This window comes from Camelina sativa, chromosome 5, assembly GCF_030686135.1.
Source record: "Camelina sativa cultivar CO46 ecotype springtype chromosome 5, ASM3068613v1".
Lineage (NCBI taxonomy): Eukaryota > Viridiplantae > Streptophyta > Magnoliopsida > Brassicales > Brassicaceae > Camelina > Camelina sativa.
The window spans coordinates 31,691,980-31,714,716 of record NC_141884.1 but is presented as its reverse complement, the minus strand read 5'-3'; the positions used below and the strand labels follow the sequence as shown (position 1 = coordinate 31,714,716).

Genomic DNA, 22,737 nt, shown 5'->3' with positions numbered 1-22,737 from the left:
CTAATCAACAAAACTCTCTAGCAATCTTTAACAATCTTTCACTTATTCATTTGTATTGATTTTGTTGAACTCTTCAAAAATCTTCATAAATCTCAAACCAATACCACCCCCTAAGTGAGATTTTTTTTAAAAAAATGTAATAAGATTTACATTCTTTTACATAAAAAAAAAACGATACACAGTATTATAACCACATATTGTATAGACGATAATAAACTATGTTTATCAATATAACTTAGAAGATAGAGATAGAAATTGATGGTATTTGATAATTTCTCGTGATAAAAACGTTGGAGTGTAACACCTAAAGGCCATGCTCATTACCAGTCATTAGACTCCACCCTCGGCCGACATAATTAATTAATTCACTTCTTTAGAAGGATCGAAAGATTTATCGACTAGCCATGCATGTACGTAGTTTGATTTATTATGTCATGTATCCCTCATTCGCTCGATCTCAAAACAATTGCCAAATAAATTCTCTAAAATTACACCAAATTTGGTACATAAAGAGCACATTCAATATATCTAAAATAATTGTTACAGAATAATCATATATCCTATCCATAGTCACAATACTAATTAGTAAAAGTAACTCATATTACCGTAGCAATACTATGTGTAATGTTTACGTACTTGACATGAGTGTACAAATATAGGAGTTGTTTTATTTTATGACACGTTATAAACAAGAGTGTATATATATGTTCTAATAGCATGATACAATTTTGACTAACCAAATAATATGATAGTAATCGAAATTTTTATCCGGATCGATGTTTTTCTATCTACGGGAATGATTCGATACCTACAACAAAGTGGATCGTTGCCTATGGAAAACATCGTTACCTTATTTTCCTCGGGACAACTCCTTTTCAAATAAAAATGACTAGACCACCACAATTTAGTTCTTGTACACGCATTTGATTTTAGGGACTTTAGTTTTTGATTTGTACGTGACAGACTGACAGTAACACTCACGTTTACTTTATATTGTTTAAGTTTATAATCTATAGCCTTTCTGTGTCACATTTTATATGATAAATATACATGTTGAAGGTTAATAAGGCTTCTAATTTCCACTATAATATAGTTTTTGCGAGGAAGATTTGGGAGGCGTCGAAGCCGCTCTAAGTATTGGCTCTTCTAGTTCTTTTTATTTTATTTCCACAAATCATTACATAAAAAATGTTAAAAATGATGATCGGAGTGTCGTAACTAGCATTGATCAGCATGGTTTGTCAATTGGTCAAGATTTTATATTTCATTATTTTGTAATTTGCGTGGAAATTAGTAGACGACGTGTTTAATTAGCTAGGTTACCACGTTACTATATCACGAACGAGTATTAGACACTAGCTCCTATAAATAGAGGTTGATCTTAGGCTTATTTCCTCACACACAACACATCCATTGAAAACAAAGTAACTAGTAATTAATAGTCATGGCTAAGTTTTCAACCATCATCACTTTTATATTCGCTGCCCTTGTTCTGTTTGCTGTTTTTGGTGAGTAATGATCTTATCATATGCATGCATGCAAAAATATGTTTTAGATTTCATATTTCATTTATGTTTTGATGATTAACCATGTGAGATATATAAATGCAGAAGCACCTACAATGGTGGAAGCACAAAAGTGGTGCGAGAAGCCAAGCGGGACATGGTCAGGAATATGTGGAAGTAACGATGCGTGCAAGAATCAGTGCATTACACTCGAGGGCGCACAACATGGATCTTGCAACTATGTATTCCCAGCTCACATGTGTTACTGTTACTACCCATGTTAAGCGATCATATATCTTTGGTGCTACATGTACTGTGTGTGTCTTCGGTAAATAAGTCTTGTTTCATTCCACAAGTTATATCACATGACTTGTACAAGACACTGTAATACTGTATGTTTGTGTTCGTTGTTATAACGTAAGGTTTTATGTACCACAATAAAAAGCACCAAAAAATATATACAATATAAATAAAATTTGGTCTTGAAAATTCACATTTTATCAAAAAAAAATAGTGATCTTTCTGTTCCATATGCGCAAATCTTTTGTGGACCATGGTGGACAACGCAACAAAGAGCTTGCGACGACGAATAAGTAAGCTGCAGAAGGCGGTAATGGGATAACGGTGACAGCAGGCCCAGCCCACAGGAAAAGCAAGTGAAGCAAGGATTTGGGTCTAAATTTTTAAAAGCCTTTTTCACTTAAATAAAAAGCCTTTTTTATTTTAAAGATATGTATAAGGGCTTTTTTATTTACATGTAAAAGGCCGTTTTTCCCTTTTAAGATATGTAAAAAGCTTTAAAATATCAAGTTATGGTCTCTATAGAAAACTTATAATTTTTGTCATAGGTGAAAAAGACACATTTTTAGATTTTTGCGTAGGCTCCTCATGAATATTGGGCCGGCACTGGGTGACAGACAAGGCTATGTCTTCTCCGTTTATTTTCATCCTTCGGATGAACCTTTATGAAACAACCTTGCATTAAACATTGGGATGTTGTCGTAAGTATTGTTTGATATCTTATAGGATGTCCTGGTCAAGGTAATTGTCTTGAGTGAAAATTGAGAATTACAGTTCACGTACGGCTTATTGCGATTCCGACTGGTCGGCCTGTCCTATGCCTCAGCGATCAATTACAAGTTTTATTATCATGTACATGGGAGATTCACCTGTTGCTTGGAAGATGAAGAGACAGGATGTGGTGTCATTTTCTTCGGCTTTAGCTGAGTATCGCTCGATGAGTTTCACTACCTGTGTATTAAAATGGAATAGAGAACTACTTGTGTGTTTTGGTGTCTCTCATCCGCAACTTATGCGTCTATTTCGCGACAATAAGACAGTCTAACATATTGCTGCTAATCTAGTATTTAGTGAGAGGACAAAGCATATCGAAAATGACTGTTAGGTTACTTCATTTTTGATGAAAGAAATAATGGCTCATTAGTTACGGTTCATCTATGTACCACAGAGCAACTGAAATATATGATATATCTCATCCATTGGATTGCAGCTAGAAGAGATGAATGGCTTTTTCATTTCTTTTTAAAGTTCGACCGAGACTAATTGGATAATTCAGATTACACTACAAGAAAACAAGCGGTTAGCGACTACAGTATTAGTCGCTTTGTAGTCGTATAAACTACGTTTACGACCAAATAGCGACTAACTCAAGCAGTCGGAGATCGATAGTCGCTAATTTATGTAGTCGTATTTATAGTCGCTTTTTAGCGACTACTGTACAACCAAAAGATGTAGTCGTTATATAGTCGTTAAGTAGTCATCTCATAGTCGTTAAAATTACGACTATAGTGTGATTAATTAGTAACTAAGTGTTGTAGTCGCTATATAGTCACTTACCGTAGTGACTATTTAGAAACTACATTACGACTATTTGGCCACTGATGTTGATTTCAGAATCTATATGTTACGACTATTTAGCCACTGATGTTGATTTCAAAATTTGAAAGTTTCATATAATAATTTTCCATTATCCTCTTATTTTTATTCCCATTATCCTCTTCTTTTCATTCTTGTATACCAATTTTAATTGAAAGATTCGAATTTGGAAAGACATAATATCGAAATATTGAAATACAATACATGTTCAAGTTACAGAAATCAAAAGAGTGAGAGATAGAGTTCATACAAAAGTGGCAATGAGTTCATACAAAAGAGCAAGAGATAGAGTTCATACAAAAGAGCAAGAGATAGAGTTCATCCGAGTAGAGTGAGATAAAGTTCATCTAAAAAGAGTTAAGACATAGAAGAAACCTATTAAGCAGCGGTTGATGGAGTTGGAGCTGGATCATCTTGGGGAAGAGGTTCTTTGGTTGTCTGTTTGCTTGCAACGAAATTCTCAAACCGCGGATCATTTTCCATCAGAAACTCCTCGACGATTGAGAAATGGTCAATCTTGTCCTTCTGGGCAGCAATAACTTTGGATTGCTCAGCTTCACGCACAGCTGTTTCTGCATCACGCCTCCGCAGTTGAGCAGCCTGTTCTTCTATCATTCGTTGAGCTTCCTTCAACTGTTCTTCGAGAGCCACAAAGGTAGAAGAGCCACATGCTTGCTTATGCTTTCCATTGACAAGGCAGTCCTTGAGGCTTCCAACTCCATAAGGTGTTCCTCTTGTATCTTTCTCAGTGGACTTGAAAAGAAGAGAAAAGTTAAGATTAGTGGATGACAAGTTAAACTACAAGTCTATAAATGTGTATTGGTATTTTTAAAAAGTTACCTCAAGGAAAATTTCTGTATATTCTTCTGTTGTGAGGTCCCGTGGCCGTGATTCTCCATCTGACACAGCAAAAGACTCTGCCTCCAGCTGAGACAACCTCTCTTGAACAGTCTTCTCATAAGTTCCTGCAATCTTCTCTGCCTTCCGATCAACATATGTACCATCAGGCTTTGTATGTGCCTTGATAAACACCTCACCAAGTCGGACTTCTCTTCCCAATTCCTCAACCTGCAATGTTAGCCAAGAAACAGAGATTAACTAAAAAAACAACAGCTATGTAAGAATTGAAAGTGGCAAAAATAACAGCTACTTAACCATTTCGTCTTGAAGCTGTCGATACGACTTTGGCCCTGAGAGGTGGACGTGAGGACCTAGGCCGTTACGGTCAGACATACGGGCATCAGAGTAGGTTTTACTCCTCTGTTGTGCTTCTTCAGTGTCCCAGTAATCCTCCATCGTCATCCAGAGAGTGTCGCCAATCCAGTTTGGTTGAACTCGACTAGTCCTCACACTGCTAACCATGTCTTTGATCTGGTTTTGACAGATTCCCTCAAAGTAAGCTTGAACAGTCCCGGTTATCAAAGGATCCCAAGTGTGGGTTTTCTAGAAAAAAATGAGCTATTGTGAGTGAAAAGAAAAAATGTAAAGCTATGTATGAAGGCTATGTATGAAAGCTATGTAAACAGGATGCATCCTTACCGCGAACTCAAGAAAGTATCTCTCTTGTTTGTCCCGCGGCACACATGTCCAGCTGTAGAAGGGACCTTCAAATTTGTTTTGAAGAATTTTAGTAATCTTCCGAACAAGTTTCGATCCTTTGTCACGAGTAAACCTCCATACACATGAACCAATAAAATAAGTAAGATCAACAGTCATTGCTATTTGCACAAGACAAACCAACAGAAATGAGATCAATACAAGACAAGACACAACCAATTCTATTCGCACAAGACAAGACACAACCAATTCTATTCGCACAAGACAAGACACAACCATTTCTATTCGCACAAGACAAGACCACAACCAATTCTATTCGCACAAGACAAACCAACAGAAATGAGATCAATACAAGACAAGACACAACCAATTCTATTCGCACAAGACAAGACACAACCATTTCTATTCGCACAAGACAAGACCACAACCAATTCTATTCGCACAAGACAAGACCACAACCAATTCTATTCGCCTAAGACAAGACCAACAACCATTTCTATTCGCACAAGACAAACCACAATCATTGTTATTCGCATGTGAAGAGGAAAATCATACCATTGGGTGTTCGGTACGGGTGTGGGAGAGAGGACAGTGGTGAACTTATCCCTGTCTGGAACCACAAGCAATGCATTTAGAGCACGCAACACATCCGACTGTAGTTCGGGCAACACCGGAGAAGATTCTTCTTCAAAGTTGTTCCTTGAGAAGATGGATGCGATGGATGCGACTGACTTCTCGCCTGAGTTTGAGAGCGTCGAACAGGAGAAGGTGGAGAGACTTCCCGACTTCTGTCCTGACTTCTCGCCTGACTTCTCGCCTGACTTCTCGCCTGAGTTTGAGAGGGTTGAACTGGAGAAGGCGGAGAGACATCCCGACTTCTTCCCTGAGTCCGTGGATTGAAGTGGACTTCTTCTGAAGGAGTCCGGTGTAGCTCGGGTGGAGGTGGATGTGTAGACGAGTTCTGAAAAAGTTGTTGCAGCGGAGGATAGTTCCGGATCTTGGCTGGAGACTGTCGTTGCAAACCGCCGACTTGTGCTTCAGGCGTCGGCAGAGGAGGAGGATCTTGTCCCGCTGGCGTGAAGTTGTACCGACTGGGCAGAGTATTAGGCCGTCGATTTGGTGGTGCCCCCTTCGCTCTCTGAGTAACGTTAGGACCAACCTTCCTCTTCTTCCCTCGATGTGGCATCTTGTTGGTGATTGAAACTGATAGATTCGAAGAGATTAGGGTTGTGTTGTGAGATTAGGGTTGTGTTGTGAGATTAGGGTTTGAGAGAGGCGATAGAGTTGAGTTTCAAGAGAGGCGATAGAGTTGAGTTTCGAGAGATTAGGGTTGTGTGTGAGATTAGGGTTTTCACGATTATATAGTTAGTGGGTTAATGGGTTTAGGTTAGTTAGTGGGTTAATGGGTTTAGGTTAGTTAATGGGCCTTAAAATTATAATTAAGATATAAATTATAATTAAGATAGAAATTATAATAATAAAATTAATTTATAATTATAATTATAATTTCTATAATAAAATTAAGATAGAAAAGATTCTATATATAATTTCTATCTTAATTATAATAATAATTAAAAGCATTTGTAATGATAATTTCTATCTTAATTATAATAATAATTAAAATAATAAATTAATTTTATTATTATTATTTCTATCTTAATTATATCTTAATTTTATTATTATAATTTCTATCTTAATTTACATAAATTATTTTAGTACTTATTAATCCTTAATGAATATTGAAACAAAAAAAAAAGAAATAAGGAAAAGATTCTATATATAACCTATATAGATGCTTTAAATAGAGCATATTCATAAGAAATCCTATGCAAATATTGTTTGTGAATAAAAGTAAGAAAATGATAGGCTTCTTAAAACATATGTTTGTTTTCTTCTTCTACTTTCCCTTCTATTGCCGACAGGTTCTTTCGTATGACAGTTACTTCACGATCGTTTAAATGCATCGAACAGATACATCATAACTCTTCTACCCGAGAGACATCTATTGTTCTTGCAAACACTACATGGACAGAAAAACTTACCGCCACTATTCTGAACTATATCTTGGCTACTTCCAAACGAGAATTGGTCCAACCCCACTAATTCGAATTCTAATGAAAAATTTTCCGCCATTATATATATATATATATTGTGTTTTTTTTAAGAACTATATATATATTTTTTTTGGAGAATATAAAAGGAGAAAATAAAAGGTTTTATAAAGTCAAATTTTTGGTTGTGATCTACATTTTTTTTGGGGGAAGGAAAGACAATTGTGTTGGAATGAAGGAGACAAATGGGTGCAATTTGTTTTTAAAGAATACATCTATGCCACTAATAGGCGACTACTCAATATCAGTTGGCCCCCACAAAAAAAAACACGTTTTTTAACTGTATTTTATGACTATTTGGCGACTACGGGTGACTATTTAATGACTCGCCGAATGAGTTGTAGAATAGTCGCTAAATTGACGACTATAGTACGACTATCTACTGTGGTCGGTAAAGTAGAGACTGATTGGCGACTAAATTACTGTAGTCACAACTTAGTCGCAAAATGGTCACTATCTAGTCGTTATTTTTGGCGACTACAAATGTAGTCGCTACTTGTAGTCGCTAATCGACTGTTTTCTTGTAGTGTTAGTTCAATAAAACTTGGTTATCTATTTACAAATCGAAAACTAACATTTCAAATGTATACACTAAATTAGCTTAGGATGTTTGGCAAAGAGGTCAAACTTTATGGATTGTAAAATGAAGTGGTTAGAAATCTGGAACGGTCCCATTTAAACTATTATTTGTTTTATTGGTAACTTATATAATTATGGTAAAATAATTTTATTTACGTCTACTCCTGTCCCAAATTAAAAGATGTTGTAGACAATCCCACAAAGGTTAAGAAATAGTATTTTTAAAAACCTAGATATCATTTAATAATTAGTTAAAAAAAAAAGGTTCAACTAATAAAAAAAAAAAAAAGTCAAAAATACCAAACATGAAATTTAGTATAAATTTTTTTAGAACATCATATTCTTATAAACTAAAAAAAAAACTTCTTATAAATCTTATATTATGGATCAGAGTGAGTATTTATTTACAAAAAAAAAAATGTTTGCTCTGCCATGGAACATCTTGTTCATCATCAACTCTTCTTTGGAACAACATACTCAACTTTCTTATACCGTTTCTTTTTTCTTTGCTGAAATCAATATGTAAACAAAAACCCACATCACAATGAAACACATCAAAGATATCACACAATTATCCAACACAAGACACAAGATAATTCTATCTTGTAAAGAGACATTTCAAAAACATCACAGACATAACACTAAAATACTTCATAAAATCCGTTTAGGAAAGTCGTCCTAAATTTTCAGTAATGCTTCCTGAATTTTAGACAATGCTCAATTCAATCAATAGTTATGTGAGAAACTCTATGATATTAACATATGAATAAAATTCCAAAGTAATAGGGAAATAGACCTCTAAAAGTAACACTAGCAGTTACCATTCTAATAAAACCATTCCAAATCTGTCTAGCTTAAATAGATGGGACAGTTCTAAGACTGAAGTTTCTTCAAGAAACAATCAGACCAGTACAAGAAGAACATAGAAAGGAGAAAAAAAAACTAAAACCTCAAATAGAAGAAGTAAAAACAAACAAACCTCATCTCAATTTTCAGGAACTCCAACTTCACCATCTTGATCTCTTGTTGAATATCCTTTGGATCTTTACCATCCACAGTACACCCAACAGAAACACAAGTCCCCAAGATCTCTCTCACTAAACCACTAAGTTCCTTAGCATTAGATATAGGCCTCATGATCCTAGCAATCTCAATCACAACATCAAACGTTATGTTTAATGTTCTTCACCTTCTTCTTATCTCTCTACAGCTCTTTTAACGCCATCATGACCAGTGCTGCTGCCGACAAACCATTGTGACCTTTGCATGACGGTTTTGTACCCAACATCACCGCCGTCGATGGTTCAGCACCGTTAGCCTCTCTTTAATTCGACCTTGAAGTAAAATTTCAAGAGATTTTATCAAATCCACATTGTTAAAAAGTAGAACTAACCAAAAATGAAAAAAATTGCAGGGGAGAAGAACACAATCTCTGGAGGATTTGCTTCGACTTAAAAGTAACAACACAAAGGATGAGATTACGAGATAGATGTAGAAAGGGGATAAGGTGGAGTTCGTGAGAATCAGCAATAAGAATTGGGCCTATCGCCAGTGAGATCACAAGAATTGGGGTTATCTCCATTTTAGATCTTCCGTGAGAGGTTAGATAAAAAGAAGACATGAAACAAAGAAATTATGTCAATTATTTCCTATTTTTTAGATTTTCTCTAATTATTATGTTAATTAATAAATGCTAGTTTAGACGGAGGATGGGGGTATGGAGGGTCCATCCGCTAGTTCCCTTTCCTCTCGGACACCTCGGGGGAGTTCTGTCTCTCTTCCTTCGGATTTTTCGGGGTATCGATGCTTTGTTGATGGTCTGGAAGGAGTCCGATGTTTTTTCAGGTGCAGGATGGTTCTGTACAGCGAGAGTCCCCTCTACTCAGAGCTACCAATTACAGGCGCAGTCTTTCCCCACTACACGCTGAAGTTGAAGCTTTTATGTGGGCCATGCGATGTATGATTGGACATGATTTCCGGGAGGTGACGTTTTTTACGGACTGTTCCGACTTGGTGAAGATGGTGTCTTCTCCTCACGAATGGCCGGCCTTTGCACCTTATCTAGACGACAGAAAGATGGACAGGGAGGAGTTCTCTTCTTTTTCTTTGGTTTATGTTTCTCGTAATGCTAATGTTAGGGCGGACTCTTTAGCACGCCAAGCGCGTGAAAGTTCGCACCATATTTTATTTGTAAACGATTTTCCACCAAATTGGCTCGTTTGAACTAATTTTCTTGTTGACAAAAAAAAAATAATAATAATAAATGCTAGTTTTGGAAAATTTGAGAGTGTGCTAGTTTTGGAATAAAAACTTAGATTAGTGTTATTGAAGGGTATTTCTCATTTTTCAATATGTATTTCGCTCTTTTAGATATTTTTTGTGAAAACCAGGAAAAACGGCTTTTACATACCTAAACAATTCCAATGTGTTCGATTCATACATTAGACTATTGACTGTGCGAAAACATACATAGACTTTAAAATTTTTGAATGTATTAGGGTCTTTTGAGAAGAGAATGAATTTATAACCTAAAAGACCCTAATACATCTAATTTCATGAATCGATAGAAAAGGATATGATCAACCAATCCGAAACATAAAATTGAGTTCTGGATAAAAATGGAAACATGTCTCAATAATTTGGAAACGTTATAAGAGAGGAAACAAATCGTTCTCAACATTCCTCTCTACCAAAGTTACATTTTTTTTATTCCTTCCGATCCCAACCAACCCCCACCAACCATGTAAGAAACTGAGGCACTGAAACGTTCGAATTTTTACCAAATTTTCTTCACTTTCTTAAGCTTTGACGCCTAGTCTTGCTTTGAGCTCAGCAGCGACGGCATCAATGAACTCCTCCGTGTTCAAGTAAGTGTCCCTCGAGAGCCTGGAAACAAAACAACAACAAATCATAAATCTAAGTAATCTTTGATTAGAACATGGAACTATAGGCGGAAGAAGAATCGTTGAATTAATTACTTTGAGCCGTGAATGATGAGTGCAAGATCTTTGGTCATTTTTCCTGACTCCACTGTCCCAACACAAGCGGCTTCGAGCTTATCAGTAAACTCCAAGAGTTTTGCGTTGTCATCTAACTTGGCCCTGTTTCAAAGACATTGGCTTATATAATCATCTTCCTCTTAATGAAACAATATTAAGAGTTTTTTGTTGTTGTTGGTACCTGTGTGCAAGTCCACGAGTCCAAGCAAAGATGGAAGCTATGCTGTTTGTGCTGGTCTCACCACCTTTCTGGTGAACTCTGTAGTGACGGGTGACCGTTCCATGGGCTGCTTCAGCTTCAATTGTCTTCCCATCCGGGCAGACCTAATCAAAAATATACAGCCATTGTAAAAGCAGAAACTTAGAATCATGTAACAGCCTAAAGAGATTGTGTGAAGATATAGCTGAGAATTTGTGAGAATTACCAGAACAGATGTCATCAATCCAAGTGATCCGAACCCTACAACGCATTTTAAGAAATAATTAGGTAACAGGAAACATAATGAAAACAATGTGAATTCGACAATAAGACAGACACAAGTACTTAGGGGCATATTCATTTATGATTTACACAAACCTTGGGCCAAGAAATCACTTTGGACATCACCATCATAGTTTTTGCATGCCCACACATAGCCTCCCTCGCTCTTAAGAGCGTAGGCCACCATATCATCAATGAGACGGTGTTCATACCTAACCAATTTGATCATTTAGGTCATTCTCAGTGTAGGGTAACACAAGGGACCATGATGTCTAAAGGATGAAAAAACTAATAGGGGACTCACCATATTCCAGCAGCCTCATACTTTGACTTCCAGCTGGCTTCATAGACTTCTTGGAAGATGTCTTTGAATCTTTATAGTAAAACAAAAATATGTAACCAACATTAAATCTTGACAGTGAAAGTCTCATCAACCATGAGCGAAGGACTATATGATAAAATAATGAAAAGTAACTGTCACATACCTGCCATCGTATTTCTTAAGAATGGTATTCTTTGTGCTAAGATAAAGCGGCCATTTTTTCTCATAAGCAGTGTTCATTGATGCATCAGCAAAAGCACGGATGGACTGTATTATAAGAGAAATATATTAATCGTCTTGGGATGACAATCTCTAAAAGAGTAAATAATTTGGACTCTAGTTGAAAGGAAGGGAAGTATAAACTATACCTCATCAGTGTTGTACATTGCCATAGCAACACCACCTTCACCGGTAAATGTAAAGACTTCGGTTTCAGTTTTCCCGTCTTTTCCCTCTGAAAAAATCAACGATATAACATACTTAATTAGTATCAGATAAATTGGAAAGTTGACATAGAAAGAGATTGCAAAATTATGCAATGCCAGTCCCAAATAAATTGACAAATGAAAGGTAGTAAGTTTACCAAAGGTCATGGTCAGTTTTCCTGGTCCCTTGATTACAGCATCAGTGGCACGATACTGGTCACCAAAAGCATGTCTTCCAATGCAAATGGGCTTCGTCCAGCCTGGAGGAAAAAAATACATTCTCAGAAACCCTTTGCCAAAAAAACTGTTAATGAAACTAGCCCATTGTCAATAATTACCTGGGACAAGCTTGGGAACATTTTTGCACATAATTGGTTCTCTAAAAACAGTTCCTGTTAGAGACAAACACAATGTAAGGAAACAGAGAATGACATTGGATGAGGTTTAAACAAACAATTTTGCAATTTCTTACCATTCAGGATATTCCTGATGGTCCCATTTGGACTTCTCCACATCTGCTTCAAGCCAAATTCAGTGACACGGCCTTCATCTGCGGTGAAAAAGACCAATACTTAGTAAAATGAAAAAAAAAAACTGGTAAAAAATGTTTAACTGCAAAATCGCTATCAAGACATACCTGGAGTGATGGTGGCACACTTGATTGCCACATTGTACCTATAACAAAACAAAATAACAAACGTTGAAAATTTTACAGAACATATTACATATACACCTTATAAAAGAGATACAAAACCATTCTAGTAAATGTTTTCAAGCTCGAACACACATACTTCTTAGTGGCTTCAGCACTTTCAATGGTAACTTTGTCATCTGTAGCATCACGGTGAGGAAGACCAAGGTCAAAGTACTTGATATCCAACTCCAAAAAAGGAGTAATCAGCTGAAAACATTCAAGAAAACGAAGTTCAATATACGTAAATACGTGAAACATGAACTGCACACATTAAGAAAAAAACGCATCAAAATAAGTTAGCTTCATACCTTATCCTTGATAGACTTCCAGATAACCCTGGTCATTTCATCACCTACATCACACAGACCAATGAAGCATAACTATGATTAAAATACACCAAAACATCCAAATATCGAAACTATTTCGTCATTTCGATTATTTTGTCAACATATCATCAAACGAGCCGAGATTTTTCATTAGATAAACTTAAATCAATCAATCTCACGAACAGAGCTGAAGGTTTTATTCGATCTGTAACGTAATACACACTCAGAACAAGATCGTCGAATCAAAAACCGCGTAAATCACACACCAAAAACAAATCGAGCAACGAAACTACACATGCGTAAACTCTAGCTCTCAGATCAGAACGAGCAACGAAACTTCGATAAAAACTAAGCAAGCGAAGGTAACAACACTATACGTTTCATTTCATATCAAATCAAACGAAAAAATCTGAATAAAGAGAGATCGATCGAGAGAGAAGGAGATCTCACCATCCATCTCGACGATGGGATTTGCCACCTTGATCTTCTCAAACGCCATAGTTTCTTCTTTGCTTTCGGTTTCTTCGTAAGATTAACGGATTTGAATCGATCAGATTGGATCTTTTCCGATCGTCGGAGAGAAGATCAAGCCGGAGAAGCAGATCGTCGTTGCAGGAGAGAGAGCTGAGCTGGTGGTGAGTGATGGAGTAGGTGAAAAGCTTGGGGAGGTCCTCGGAGATGTATTTATGCTATTTAAAAGTTCGATGACATTTTATTATTTGACCCCGTTATTATTATTTATTACATTTCGGTCCCTATCTTTTATTATTTTCTCGTTGTAGAGACTAGCCTAAGCCGCCACTTATTCTAGAAGGAGACGAGTGACCAACAAAATTCAAAGATATGTTCAACGATATGAATTTAAGTTTCATCCTCTACCGTTTTCAAAAAACAAACATGGAAATGCAATTATAAGTTAAAAATCTACCTATTTGCTTAGTCTATTTCTCTTCAAACCTCGGATTAAAAAGCTTTAGCAAGTTATTTGTGGCTATCAAAATCATATAATCCATTTGCGCTTTTTTTTTCGTTTAATTATGTATAGATTAAATTTTAGTAATTTTGTTTCTTACAAAGGTCGGTAATTTAGATTTAAGACATAAATAGGCTTTAGAATGTCTCTCTTTTGGTTTGTTCGTGTTATTGAAATTTTAAAGTCATTTTTGGTTACTGTTGATGAATATGACAATGGATTAGTTGGATGAGAAGACAGAGAAGTGGTCACTTTCACATGCACTTTGGGGGTGGGGGAATGGGGATAGGTCCACAAGATAGAAAATTTATTGTAATATATCACAATTCCGTAAAAGATGCTGACCACCTAACCAGATCCACTTTGTTTGATTTCTTCTACTTTGCCGCATCTTTTTTTTTTTTCTTTTTTTAATGACAGCCATTTCCATTTTTATATGTTTTCATCATTTCTGAATATATATTGGAAAAATATCAAAATAATGCTAATAATTTCATTTACTAAACTATACTAATGGTTATATATACTTGTATAGATAATTTAGTTTTAGTGAACAAATATTAATTTTTAAATATCTTTTACTTGTTAATGCTATTATTAAACAATGTGAATACTTTTTAAAACATGAATATTAATATATTAGCAGTAGTTAATATATAGCCTATAATATGAAATCGAATGTGAGATTAGAGAAATAAATTAACTTTCCTTTAAATATTAAAAATTGTTAAAATATTTATGAAAATATTATGTTTGTATTGATGGTTCCTTGTTTTTAAATTTGACAATAATGTTCTTAACATCTTTAAGTTCATAACTACAAAAGTTTAGACACGAAACATCCAACATATAATGGTCCTGATTGGTACAAGACTTTAAAAAAAATTAAAGCCTTGAAAACCATTTATTTGCCAATCATACTTTTTTGACTTTAATTTTTTTTAAAGATTTGTAAGTTACTTTTTTTTTCCTTGCTTGTTTTTTCAAAATTTTTAAAGCGTCAAAACCAGGCTTTAAAATTAAAAAAATATAAAACTTTATTTTTTTCCCCCAATTATACTTAAAAGCTCTCCAAAAGTTTATATATAAATTTTACATAAATTATTTTTACACATTAATTATTCTTATTTTTTTCTCCTTCTTTTAAGATCCATTTTAATAATTTTTATTTTTATTTTCATTATCATCATTTTAATAATAAAAATAACAGCTTCAGTTTTAAAAGTATTTGTTACCAATCAAATTTTAACAGTTAAAGTTTCTACAGTCAAAGCATCTACAGCCAAATTCTCTACAACTAAAATTTTAAAGTTAAAGTCTTTACAGTCATAAGTAACAACCGTTACCAATCGGGGCCAATATATGTAGTTATTTAATGCATTCGTAACAATATGACAATATAGTACAATTTGTACAAACTAATTATTATTATTTAACACAAAAAAAAAAAGTTGAATCACTCTTAGTGTGTAGGACAATGTTTTTCTTAGCTGATCCTAAATTGACACATGTGAAATTTTGTCTCTCTAACATTTACGTACGTAGATGATCTTAGATGGTTTGCCAAAAAAAAAAAAAAAAGATGATCTTAGATGTGGGGATACTTTTGCCACCTAACAAAAGAAGCAAAAACTGAATATATGAGTTTTGACCAAAAAAAAAAAACTGAATATATGAGTTTTGGAGTGTCCTTGTCGTCTTACGGATCAGATGGATTATTTTCTGATGGTTAACAATGAAAAGACTCTTCAAGAGAGGAACAGTCATCTAACTAAAACCTTAGCATTCTCAAAACTTTATCCAAAACCATTTCGATGTGGACGTTTCAGGTCTCTCATCAAACTCCACTTATCGTTCTTTTGCCTTAAAGTTAATGATCTAGTGTTTTATTAGTGACGCGCGAGTACGTAGTTTAACTAGGAGAGGAGATTGGACGTACGAATTTAATTAATCTAAGAGACATTCCTAATAATATTCTAATTTTCGTTAGACACAAAAAAAAAAGAAGAAAAAAAAACGTTTCAGTAAAATCGTTAGTTACGGTTTAATACCATTAGTTACTAAATTTTCTTCGATTCTATATTAGAAATTTTCTTCATTCATGAAGACAATTTTCGTTGTTTCATCTAAAATTTGTCTTATATTTGTTTTTTTACAAAAATTATATGTAATGAAAATTGATAGGTTCTGAAAACGCATATTTGTGGCTAAGTGTAGTTACGATCGACTTTGTGTTTGTATGAGCATAAAGTAAATAACACACAAGCTTTGTTAACGGGGTTCGGTTTTTCCTACATCCCCGGGACCTAGTCCAAAACAAATTCACTAGAACAAGATAGCAATTACAACTGCATATGATACAAGCACTACTATGCCTATCATTCTTTTCTAGATGAATAAACCATCAAAAAATCTCTCTATCTTGTTGATGGGGCGACACCACACATCTTGTGTGCATCTCTCAAAACTACCTTGAAACGCGCAGGTCTTCATGAAGCGCCCTCTTGGTATTTATATCAGTTGCCCAACCCCTTGGGTTGGCAATTTTCCTATTATACAACAAATAGGAAATTGAGAACTTTCCTTTTTCTTTTTGGATAAGGAAAGTTTCTCTTCAAGATCTCATCTTGAATCTTCCATTCAAGATGTTCATCCAGCTAAGCAGCCGCCACTTGGCTTGTCCAAGTTGGCCTTAAGCTTCTGTACTCAAACTCTTCAATTCAGCTTCTTGTACTACTTCCTGTATTAACATCAGACTAGTACAAGAACTGCTTCAAACGTTTGATACATCCTCCGATATATCTAACTGCAGAGTTCTTGATTCAACACCTTATCTTCTCTGCTTTGTGTTAATCAGTGTGTCAGCACCATCAGCAAGTGCTACTTAAGGTCTGCTCTACCGGCATTTGTATTAAGTAATACTTCATCTTCTGTGTCAGCTCTTCCAGCATCTGTATCATGTAATGCATCAGCCTCTATGTCAGTTTTGTCTTGTTTTAGCAGAGAATCCATGACATGTTCTAAACCTGTTAAAACTTCAATCAACACAACATCTTCAATCTCTCCCTTGGTGATTGAGTTTTATAATTCCATGCTCCTTTTTAAACCAGCTTCAATCTCTCCCTTAATGATTAACTTTTCAATTCTATGCATCTTATAAAACCAGTCATCAAAATATCTTCAATCTCTCCCTTGATGACTGAGTTTTAAATCTCCTTCAATCTCTCATTTTATGATACATCATGCAATGTGTCTTGACAGATCAAGCAAGCATCCTCATTCTCCCCCTTTTTAACTTAGTCTGATACTCAAGCACATCCTTTAATCACTAGTAAAACTCCCCCATAGTTTCTGCTCTTAGCTCTCATCAGACTTGACATTCTCTTCTCCCCCAGCTTGAGTGCAAACTAAGTTAAAAACAACCAACATATCACTTTCCCCCAATTTGCATAGCATCTATATTATTCTTGAATTAAACCCGCTGCTAGTCATGCATTTAATGCACTCATCTTCTGAGCATAAACATTGAAGTTTCCTTTATTGATTAACTTTACTCATCCGCAATATCTGCAACATAAGCTTTGATATCTTCATATTTCTCTTCTTTTGCAAATCTCTTTGTTTCAGAGTCTCATCTAAAAATGATTTTCAGCATTCTTCATAGATTCCAGCATGCTCCCATAACATGTTTCAACATCTATGCTCTTTGCCCTTCATGTCATTAGAAATCATTATTGCTTAAGATTCGAATCATCATCCATCTGTATTCCCGGACTCAAAATCAGTTCTCTTCTACCAGAATCTATTTCCACATGTCTAGAGTATCTCCGTCAATTTTCATCCCATTCCGAGTTCATTTGGTCGTCTGTTTGATGTTTCCACCGGAACTGATCAAATCTGAAACTTCAGATGAAATGTGCCCCGATCAGGTTGAAGAAGCTCAAATAAAACACAAAGCAACCATCAATATCTCAATCCCACCGTTGAAACTCAATACAGAATTACCACAAAGCTTCCCACCAAGTTTCGGCTTGATCAGATTAGGTTTCATTCACCAAATAATGCCTTGAATCAGACATCTCAGAAACTGTTTCTCCTTGCTTCTTTAATCTGAAAAGTACATAGTTTGACATTGATGATGCAATTCATATCTCTTCTTTGCCTTGAGATTCATGCTCATGATCACAACCCTTGATAGCTTCTCCATTCTCATGTAGTGAACCCAAACTTGTTCTTGCTACCAGCCACATAACCTTAACCAATTCACTTAGGCTATCCACATTATGCTTAATCTGAGTTACTCAAACTCTGAGCACAGATTGATACCGACCAACTTCTCATCTATAGTGAGTCATCATGTAGGATTCTCCTTCCTAATTGGTTTTCTCTCATTGTGTATCTTTAAGTTTGATCATTTTTCTCAAGCTAATCACCATGTTGAGCCAAACTTAAGAATTCCTCACAAGAATCTTTATTAACTTTGACATCTGTTTCGAGACTCTACCCTTTGATCACCAACAAATATTCTTGCGTCAAATCATTTCTTAAGTTTCAGCCATGTCCGCAAAACCCTTTTTTTAAACTCCTTACGATGAAAACTTAACTTAACTCCTTCCTCCAATTCTGAACAACGACTACAGCTTTGACGACATCTCTACATTGGTTGAGCAAGCTTCTAGTGATGATGACTTCACAGAGAACTAGAACTATTCAGATATCTTTGTGCCTCATAACCTTAGCTCTACTTCTTCAATACAAGATCTATCCCATTACTCTCTAGCTCACCACAAGTGTTATGTTAACTAGACTGTCTACCAGTGACTTCATCCAAGAACCTAAAGTCACTGACATCTTTTCTCTGTGCAGTCACTCCCAAATGGCATAAGTTCTAAAAGCAGCATTAATTACCATTTCCATTAATCTTCTGCTTTCCTGTGATATATCCTTTCACAAAAGAGTGGATTCCTTAACAGATCTTGATCATAGCATACAGAGTTTCTCAATATCAACCGAAATCTATGTCTAATCCACGTAGACTAAATCTTCAAACACCGTCCATCACTCAACGGAGGTTAAAAACGTGTATTGAAGCTTTTCCAAAACAGGGAACTCTTGACTGAAGCATTTGTGTCTGTCTTGATGCAGAGGACAAGCGGAGTAGCAAACTAACCCAGAAAATTACAAAATTTGGTGGGAATATCAACAAGAGTCATACGAAGCCATAGGAAAAAACAGATCACGATTTGGAGTCTCGGTTTGAGAGTTACGACCAATTTCTCAAGACAGATTCAGACTGATACGACCTACAAGCATCTAACTTTGAGAGCAATTTCCCATCAAACCACAAGGAATCATAAGGTGATCTTTATATCATTGGAAAGATCTTACTTCCAAGTTTCTAAAACATCTTTCAAAGCTAGAATCCGAGTTCTATAGCCATAGTTACTGAAGAAGAAAGTAGCAACCCGTGAAAGAAAAACTGTTCTTGAAACCTGCAACCTTCTTTTCATCATTCTTTGATTTCTCTGCAAATACCAGCGACATCTTTCCAAACCATATTTGATTCATGTTTCTTTCTCATGAAAATAACCATTAATAGCTGATCAAGAACAAGAACACACTCTTTGTTTTCTTCTCCCAAAGCTCTTTCTATGAAGCTCAACATTCTTCTTCCTCTTGTTGATTGTGTGTCTCACTAAGACAAATTCCAATTCATGACACATACATCAACACACTTCCAAATCATACTTCAACCAATCCCTTTTGACTGTTGATAATGCATTTCCTAAGCATCGGATTCCAAAATCTTAACTTTGAACTTCTTGATCCCTTCCTTGACACCTACTTTTGATTCAACATACGACATTGCTTGCTTATCACCGAATGGTATAAATCACACAGTCAATTCTTCAAAGAATATCTGGAATCCTCGCTTCAATCACAATCGCCATTCATCACTTGACTTGAAACTATATATGCTACACAACTAAAGAATCAACATAGATCTTGTCTTCTTCCCTATGAATTTAGCTTTCATCTTCTCTGCCAGCAAGAGACCAACCTTGGAATCAAAATTTCTGTTTTGATTTCACAATTCCCTTATAGCCTTGTTTCTCCATGAATCAGTTTGATTCTGCTTAAGCAATCATCTCATTCTCTATTCGAGCCAGAATACAAACTTCAAGCAATTTTGCAAAATCATCTCCGAAATACTTTTCTTCTATTCAAATCAACCACAAATCAGACAAAGAAGACATCATCTCGATGATTTCTTGAAACCAGAAGTTGAATCCACCTTTGCTTGAATGATTCTTCAACATCAAACACCTCTTTTCCTTTCAAATTGCTACAAACAAATCATGAGGAGACGGTTCTCGATATCATCTCCCTCGATAACTTGAGATGAGTCGACAACCCTTTGATTTTACGAACTTCTCCATTCATCCTCAAATTCTCTATGGGTTATAAATTTATCAACAAAGACTTGCAATCCCTTTCTTCGTTTCTCCCAACAGCGCAAAATCAAAACTTTGATACCCTTGAAATCTTTTTGAGTAGCGTAGAAGATTCAGACCCAATTCGACTTTGGTTGTTCTTCTCAAACCAACCGGTTATCTCTTGGTTCAAATTTAAAACCTCTTTTATTCCTTCCAAGTCTACGATTCTGAATTTCATATGAAGCCCCTAATCCTCCTAAAACCTCAAATATATTCTTCATGATTCATCGACAACGGACAGAGAACCGGATGCGATACAATGTTTTAAAAAAATAACTCTGTAACTTCTGATGACTTCTCTTCACTAGTCACTGCTACTTTCTCTTGTAGACACTGAACCTTTTATATGAACCTTGCTTTGTCTTTACTTGGATTCTGAAATTTCACACAAATCAGAATTCTCAATCTCTTTCCTTACATCAACATGATGATTTCCACAAGCTTGTAACTGTATCTTCAAAATCTTCAATCATTCAGTTTAAATGACTGTGATAGACAACAACACTATTCCACACCTGTGACAAAAGCCATCTTTTCTCAAACAAATCATCTTAATAGCAATCACCACCATCTTTGTTCATCCTAATTAAAAATATTATGTCAACTGGTTACTTAACATGCTCCCTGTGGTGCTTTCTTGAATCTCATAATGCAACTGGTTCCATCTGACAACTGTGGAGCATCATATGCATTCACCCAGATGAGTTCTAAGGCCTTTGCTCTCTTCGTGCATACCACTGAGAGCTTTCTACGCGTGACCAACTACTTCTTCAAACTTTGTATTCTGCACAGTAGCTTCAAGTCATTAATTCTTGACCTCGAAATCTCTCCTCCATTCCTCGATGAATTTTTTCAATAGCATGAGAAACAAGACAAGTCTTCCATATTATGACTATTCTAAATCTTAGTATCTTACAATGAGATCATGATCACCACTTCTGCTTCGACGAGAACAACTCCGGTGACTTCTCTTCCTTGATAACCAAAGATATAAGTCGAGCCTTCAATGTTCAATCTCAATTGATTCTGATTGTGGACTTTGAAACAATAAAGAATGTTGTTTTCAATTTCACAAGCCCGAGGAGAACCAACGAAACCTCTGTTTGACCTTAGTACTCGATAGTTTCCGTTCCCGATGAAGAACCAGAACATGATGCAAATCTAATCACCGTCTACTGTTATCTCCGACAGTTCCCTCCTCGTCGTTGTCTTACATGATACTTCAATCTTCTCTCTTGGCTTTCATAATGATTGTAGTCTCTCTTTCTATTTAACAGATCATGAACTCTTTTCTTCTCATCCGATTCAAATTTCTCCATCTAGCCACAAAATCCAGGACCATACCCGAAATAAAAACAAGGTTTCTGTCGAGAACCTGCTCTGATACCAATTGAAAACGCATATTTGTGGCTAAGTGTAGTTACGATCGACTTTGTATTTGTATGAGCATAAAGTAAATAACACACAAGCTTTGTTAACGGGGTTCGGTTTTTCCTACATCCCCGGACCTAGTCCAGAACAAGTTCACTAGAACAAGATAGCAATTACAACTGCATATGATACAAGCACTACTATGCCTATCATTCTTTTCTAGATGAATAAACCATCAAAAGATCTCTCTATCTTGTTGATGGGGCGACACCACACATCTTGTGTGCATCTCTCAAAACTACCTTGAAGCGCGCAGGTCTTCATGAAGCGCCCTCTTGGTATTTATATCAGTTGCCCAACCCCTAGGGTTGGCAATTTTCCTATTATACAACAAATAGGAAATTGAGAACTTTCCTTTTTCTTTTTGGATAAGGAAAGTTTCTCTTCAAGATCTCATCTTGAATCTTCCATTCAAGATGTTCATCCAGCTAAGCAGCCGCCACTTGGCTTGTCCAAGTCGGCCTTAAGCTTCTGTACTCAAACTCTTCAATTCAGCTTCTTGTACTACTTCCTGTATTAACATCGGACTAGTACAAGAACTGCTTCAAACGTTTGATACATCCTCCGATATATCTAACTGCAGGATTCTTGATTCAACACCTTATCTTCTCTGCTTTGTGTTAATCAGTGTGTCAGCACCATCAGCAAGTGCTACTTAAGGTCTGCTCTACCGGCATTTGTATTAAGTAATACTTCATCTTCTGTGTCAGCTCTTCCAGCATCTGTATCATGTAATGCATCAGCCTCTATGCCAGTTTTGTCTTGTTTTAACAGAGAATCCATGACATGTTCTAAACCTGTTAAAACTTCAATCAACACAACATCTTCAGGTTCCAATCAAGAGTTCATAAAAGCAGTAGACAGAAGGTTTCTTTAGTCAAGGGGTTACAACACCACATATGTGACTGATTCCACCGGAGTCTGACTCCACTAAATCGTGT

At 35.8% G+C, this 22,737-nt stretch overlaps 4 protein-coding genes and 1 long non-coding RNA gene across 5 annotated transcripts; 2 read left to right on the top strand and 3 right to left on the bottom strand.

Annotated features, from left to right (window-relative positions):
• Nucleotides 1-1,314: 1,314 nt before the first annotated feature.
• Nucleotides 1,315-1,994, top strand: LOC104787609 (defensin-like protein 17). The gene is made up of 2 exons (XM_010513216.2): nt 1,315-1,508; nt 1,611-1,994. The coding sequence occupies exons 1-2, from the start codon at nt 1,445-1,447 to the stop codon at nt 1,787-1,789; spliced, it is 243 nt and encodes an 80-aa protein (XP_010511518.1). The 5' UTR covers nt 1,315-1,444; the 3' UTR covers nt 1,790-1,994.
• Nucleotides 1,995-3,566: 1,572 nt separating this feature from the next.
• Nucleotides 3,567-6,144, bottom strand: LOC109131275 (uncharacterized). Its single transcript, XM_087512642.1, has 6 exons — nt 5,630-6,144; nt 5,290-5,360; nt 4,941-5,119; nt 4,557-4,844; nt 4,242-4,469; nt 3,567-4,154 (listed from the first exon to the last, which is right to left on the bottom strand). The coding sequence occupies exons 1-6, from the start codon at nt 6,142-6,144 to the stop codon at nt 3,780-3,782; spliced, it is 1,656 nt and encodes a 551-aa protein (XP_087368768.1). The 3' UTR covers nt 3,567-3,779.
• A 3,337-nt stretch (nt 6,145-9,481) lies between these two features.
• Nucleotides 9,482-9,871, top strand: LOC147944562 (uncharacterized). The gene has a single exon (XM_087512641.1). The coding sequence runs from the start codon at nt 9,482-9,484 to the stop codon at nt 9,869-9,871; it is 390 nt and encodes a 129-aa protein (XP_087368767.1).
• Nucleotides 9,872-10,224: 353 nt separating this feature from the next.
• Nucleotides 10,225-13,775, bottom strand: LOC104787608 (cytosolic isocitrate dehydrogenase [NADP]). Its single transcript, XM_087450969.1, has 15 exons — nt 13,346-13,775; nt 12,878-12,921; nt 12,667-12,776; nt 12,513-12,550; nt 12,348-12,425; nt 12,214-12,267; nt 12,034-12,135; nt 11,819-11,904; nt 11,614-11,717; nt 11,433-11,501; nt 11,225-11,340; nt 11,073-11,107; nt 10,829-10,971; nt 10,627-10,749; nt 10,225-10,534 (listed from the first exon to the last, which is right to left on the bottom strand). The coding sequence occupies exons 1-15, from the start codon at nt 13,392-13,394 to the stop codon at nt 10,447-10,449; spliced, it is 1,239 nt and encodes a 412-aa protein (XP_087307095.1). The 5' UTR covers nt 13,395-13,775; the 3' UTR covers nt 10,225-10,446.
• Nucleotides 13,776-17,912: 4,137 nt separating this feature from the next.
• LOC147944561 (uncharacterized) lies at nt 17,913-20,743 on the bottom strand. The gene is made up of 2 exons (XR_015557613.1): nt 18,979-20,743; nt 17,913-18,609 (listed from the first exon to the last, which is right to left on the bottom strand). It is a non-coding gene; the product is annotated as an uncharacterized LOC147944561 (long non-coding RNA).
• Between the last annotated feature and the right edge of the window lie 1,994 nt (nt 20,744-22,737).

Bases quoted from the DNA above. Each gene is read 5' to 3' on its own strand.
- LOC104787609 (XM_010513216.2), top strand. From the start codon at position 1,445: ATGGCTAAGTTTTCAACCATCATCACTTTTATATTCGCTGCCCTTGTT. The intron at 1,509-1,610 runs GTGAGTAATGAT...ATATAAATGCAG, and splicing joins TGTTCTGTTTGCTGTTTTTG to AAGCACCTACAATGGTGGAA.
- LOC109131275 (XM_087512642.1), bottom strand. From the start codon at position 6,144: ATGCCACATCGAGGGAAGAAGAGGAAGGTTGGTCCTAACGTTACTCAG. The intron at 4,845-4,940 runs GTAAGGATGCAT...ATTTTTTTCTAG, and splicing joins GATACTTTCTTGAGTTCGCG to AAAACCCACACTTGGGATCC. The intron at 4,470-4,556 runs GTTAAGTAGCTG...CTAACATTGCAG, and splicing joins GACAGCTTCAAGACGAAATG to GTTGAGGAATTGGGAAGAGA.
- LOC147944562 (XM_087512641.1), top strand. From the start codon at position 9,482: ATGTTTTTTCAGGTGCAGGATGGTTCTGTACAGCGAGAGTCCCCTCTA.
- LOC104787608 (XM_087450969.1), bottom strand. From the start codon at position 13,394: ATGGCGTTTGAGAAGATCAAGGTGGCAAATCCCATCGTCGAGATGGAT. The intron at 11,718-11,818 runs GTATAGTTTATA...CTTATAATACAG, and splicing joins CAATGTACAACACTGATGAG to TCCATCCGTGCTTTTGCTGA. The intron at 10,535-10,626 runs GTAATTAATTCA...TTTTGTTTCCAG, and splicing joins CTCATCATTCACGGCTCAAA to GCTCTCGAGGGACACTTACT.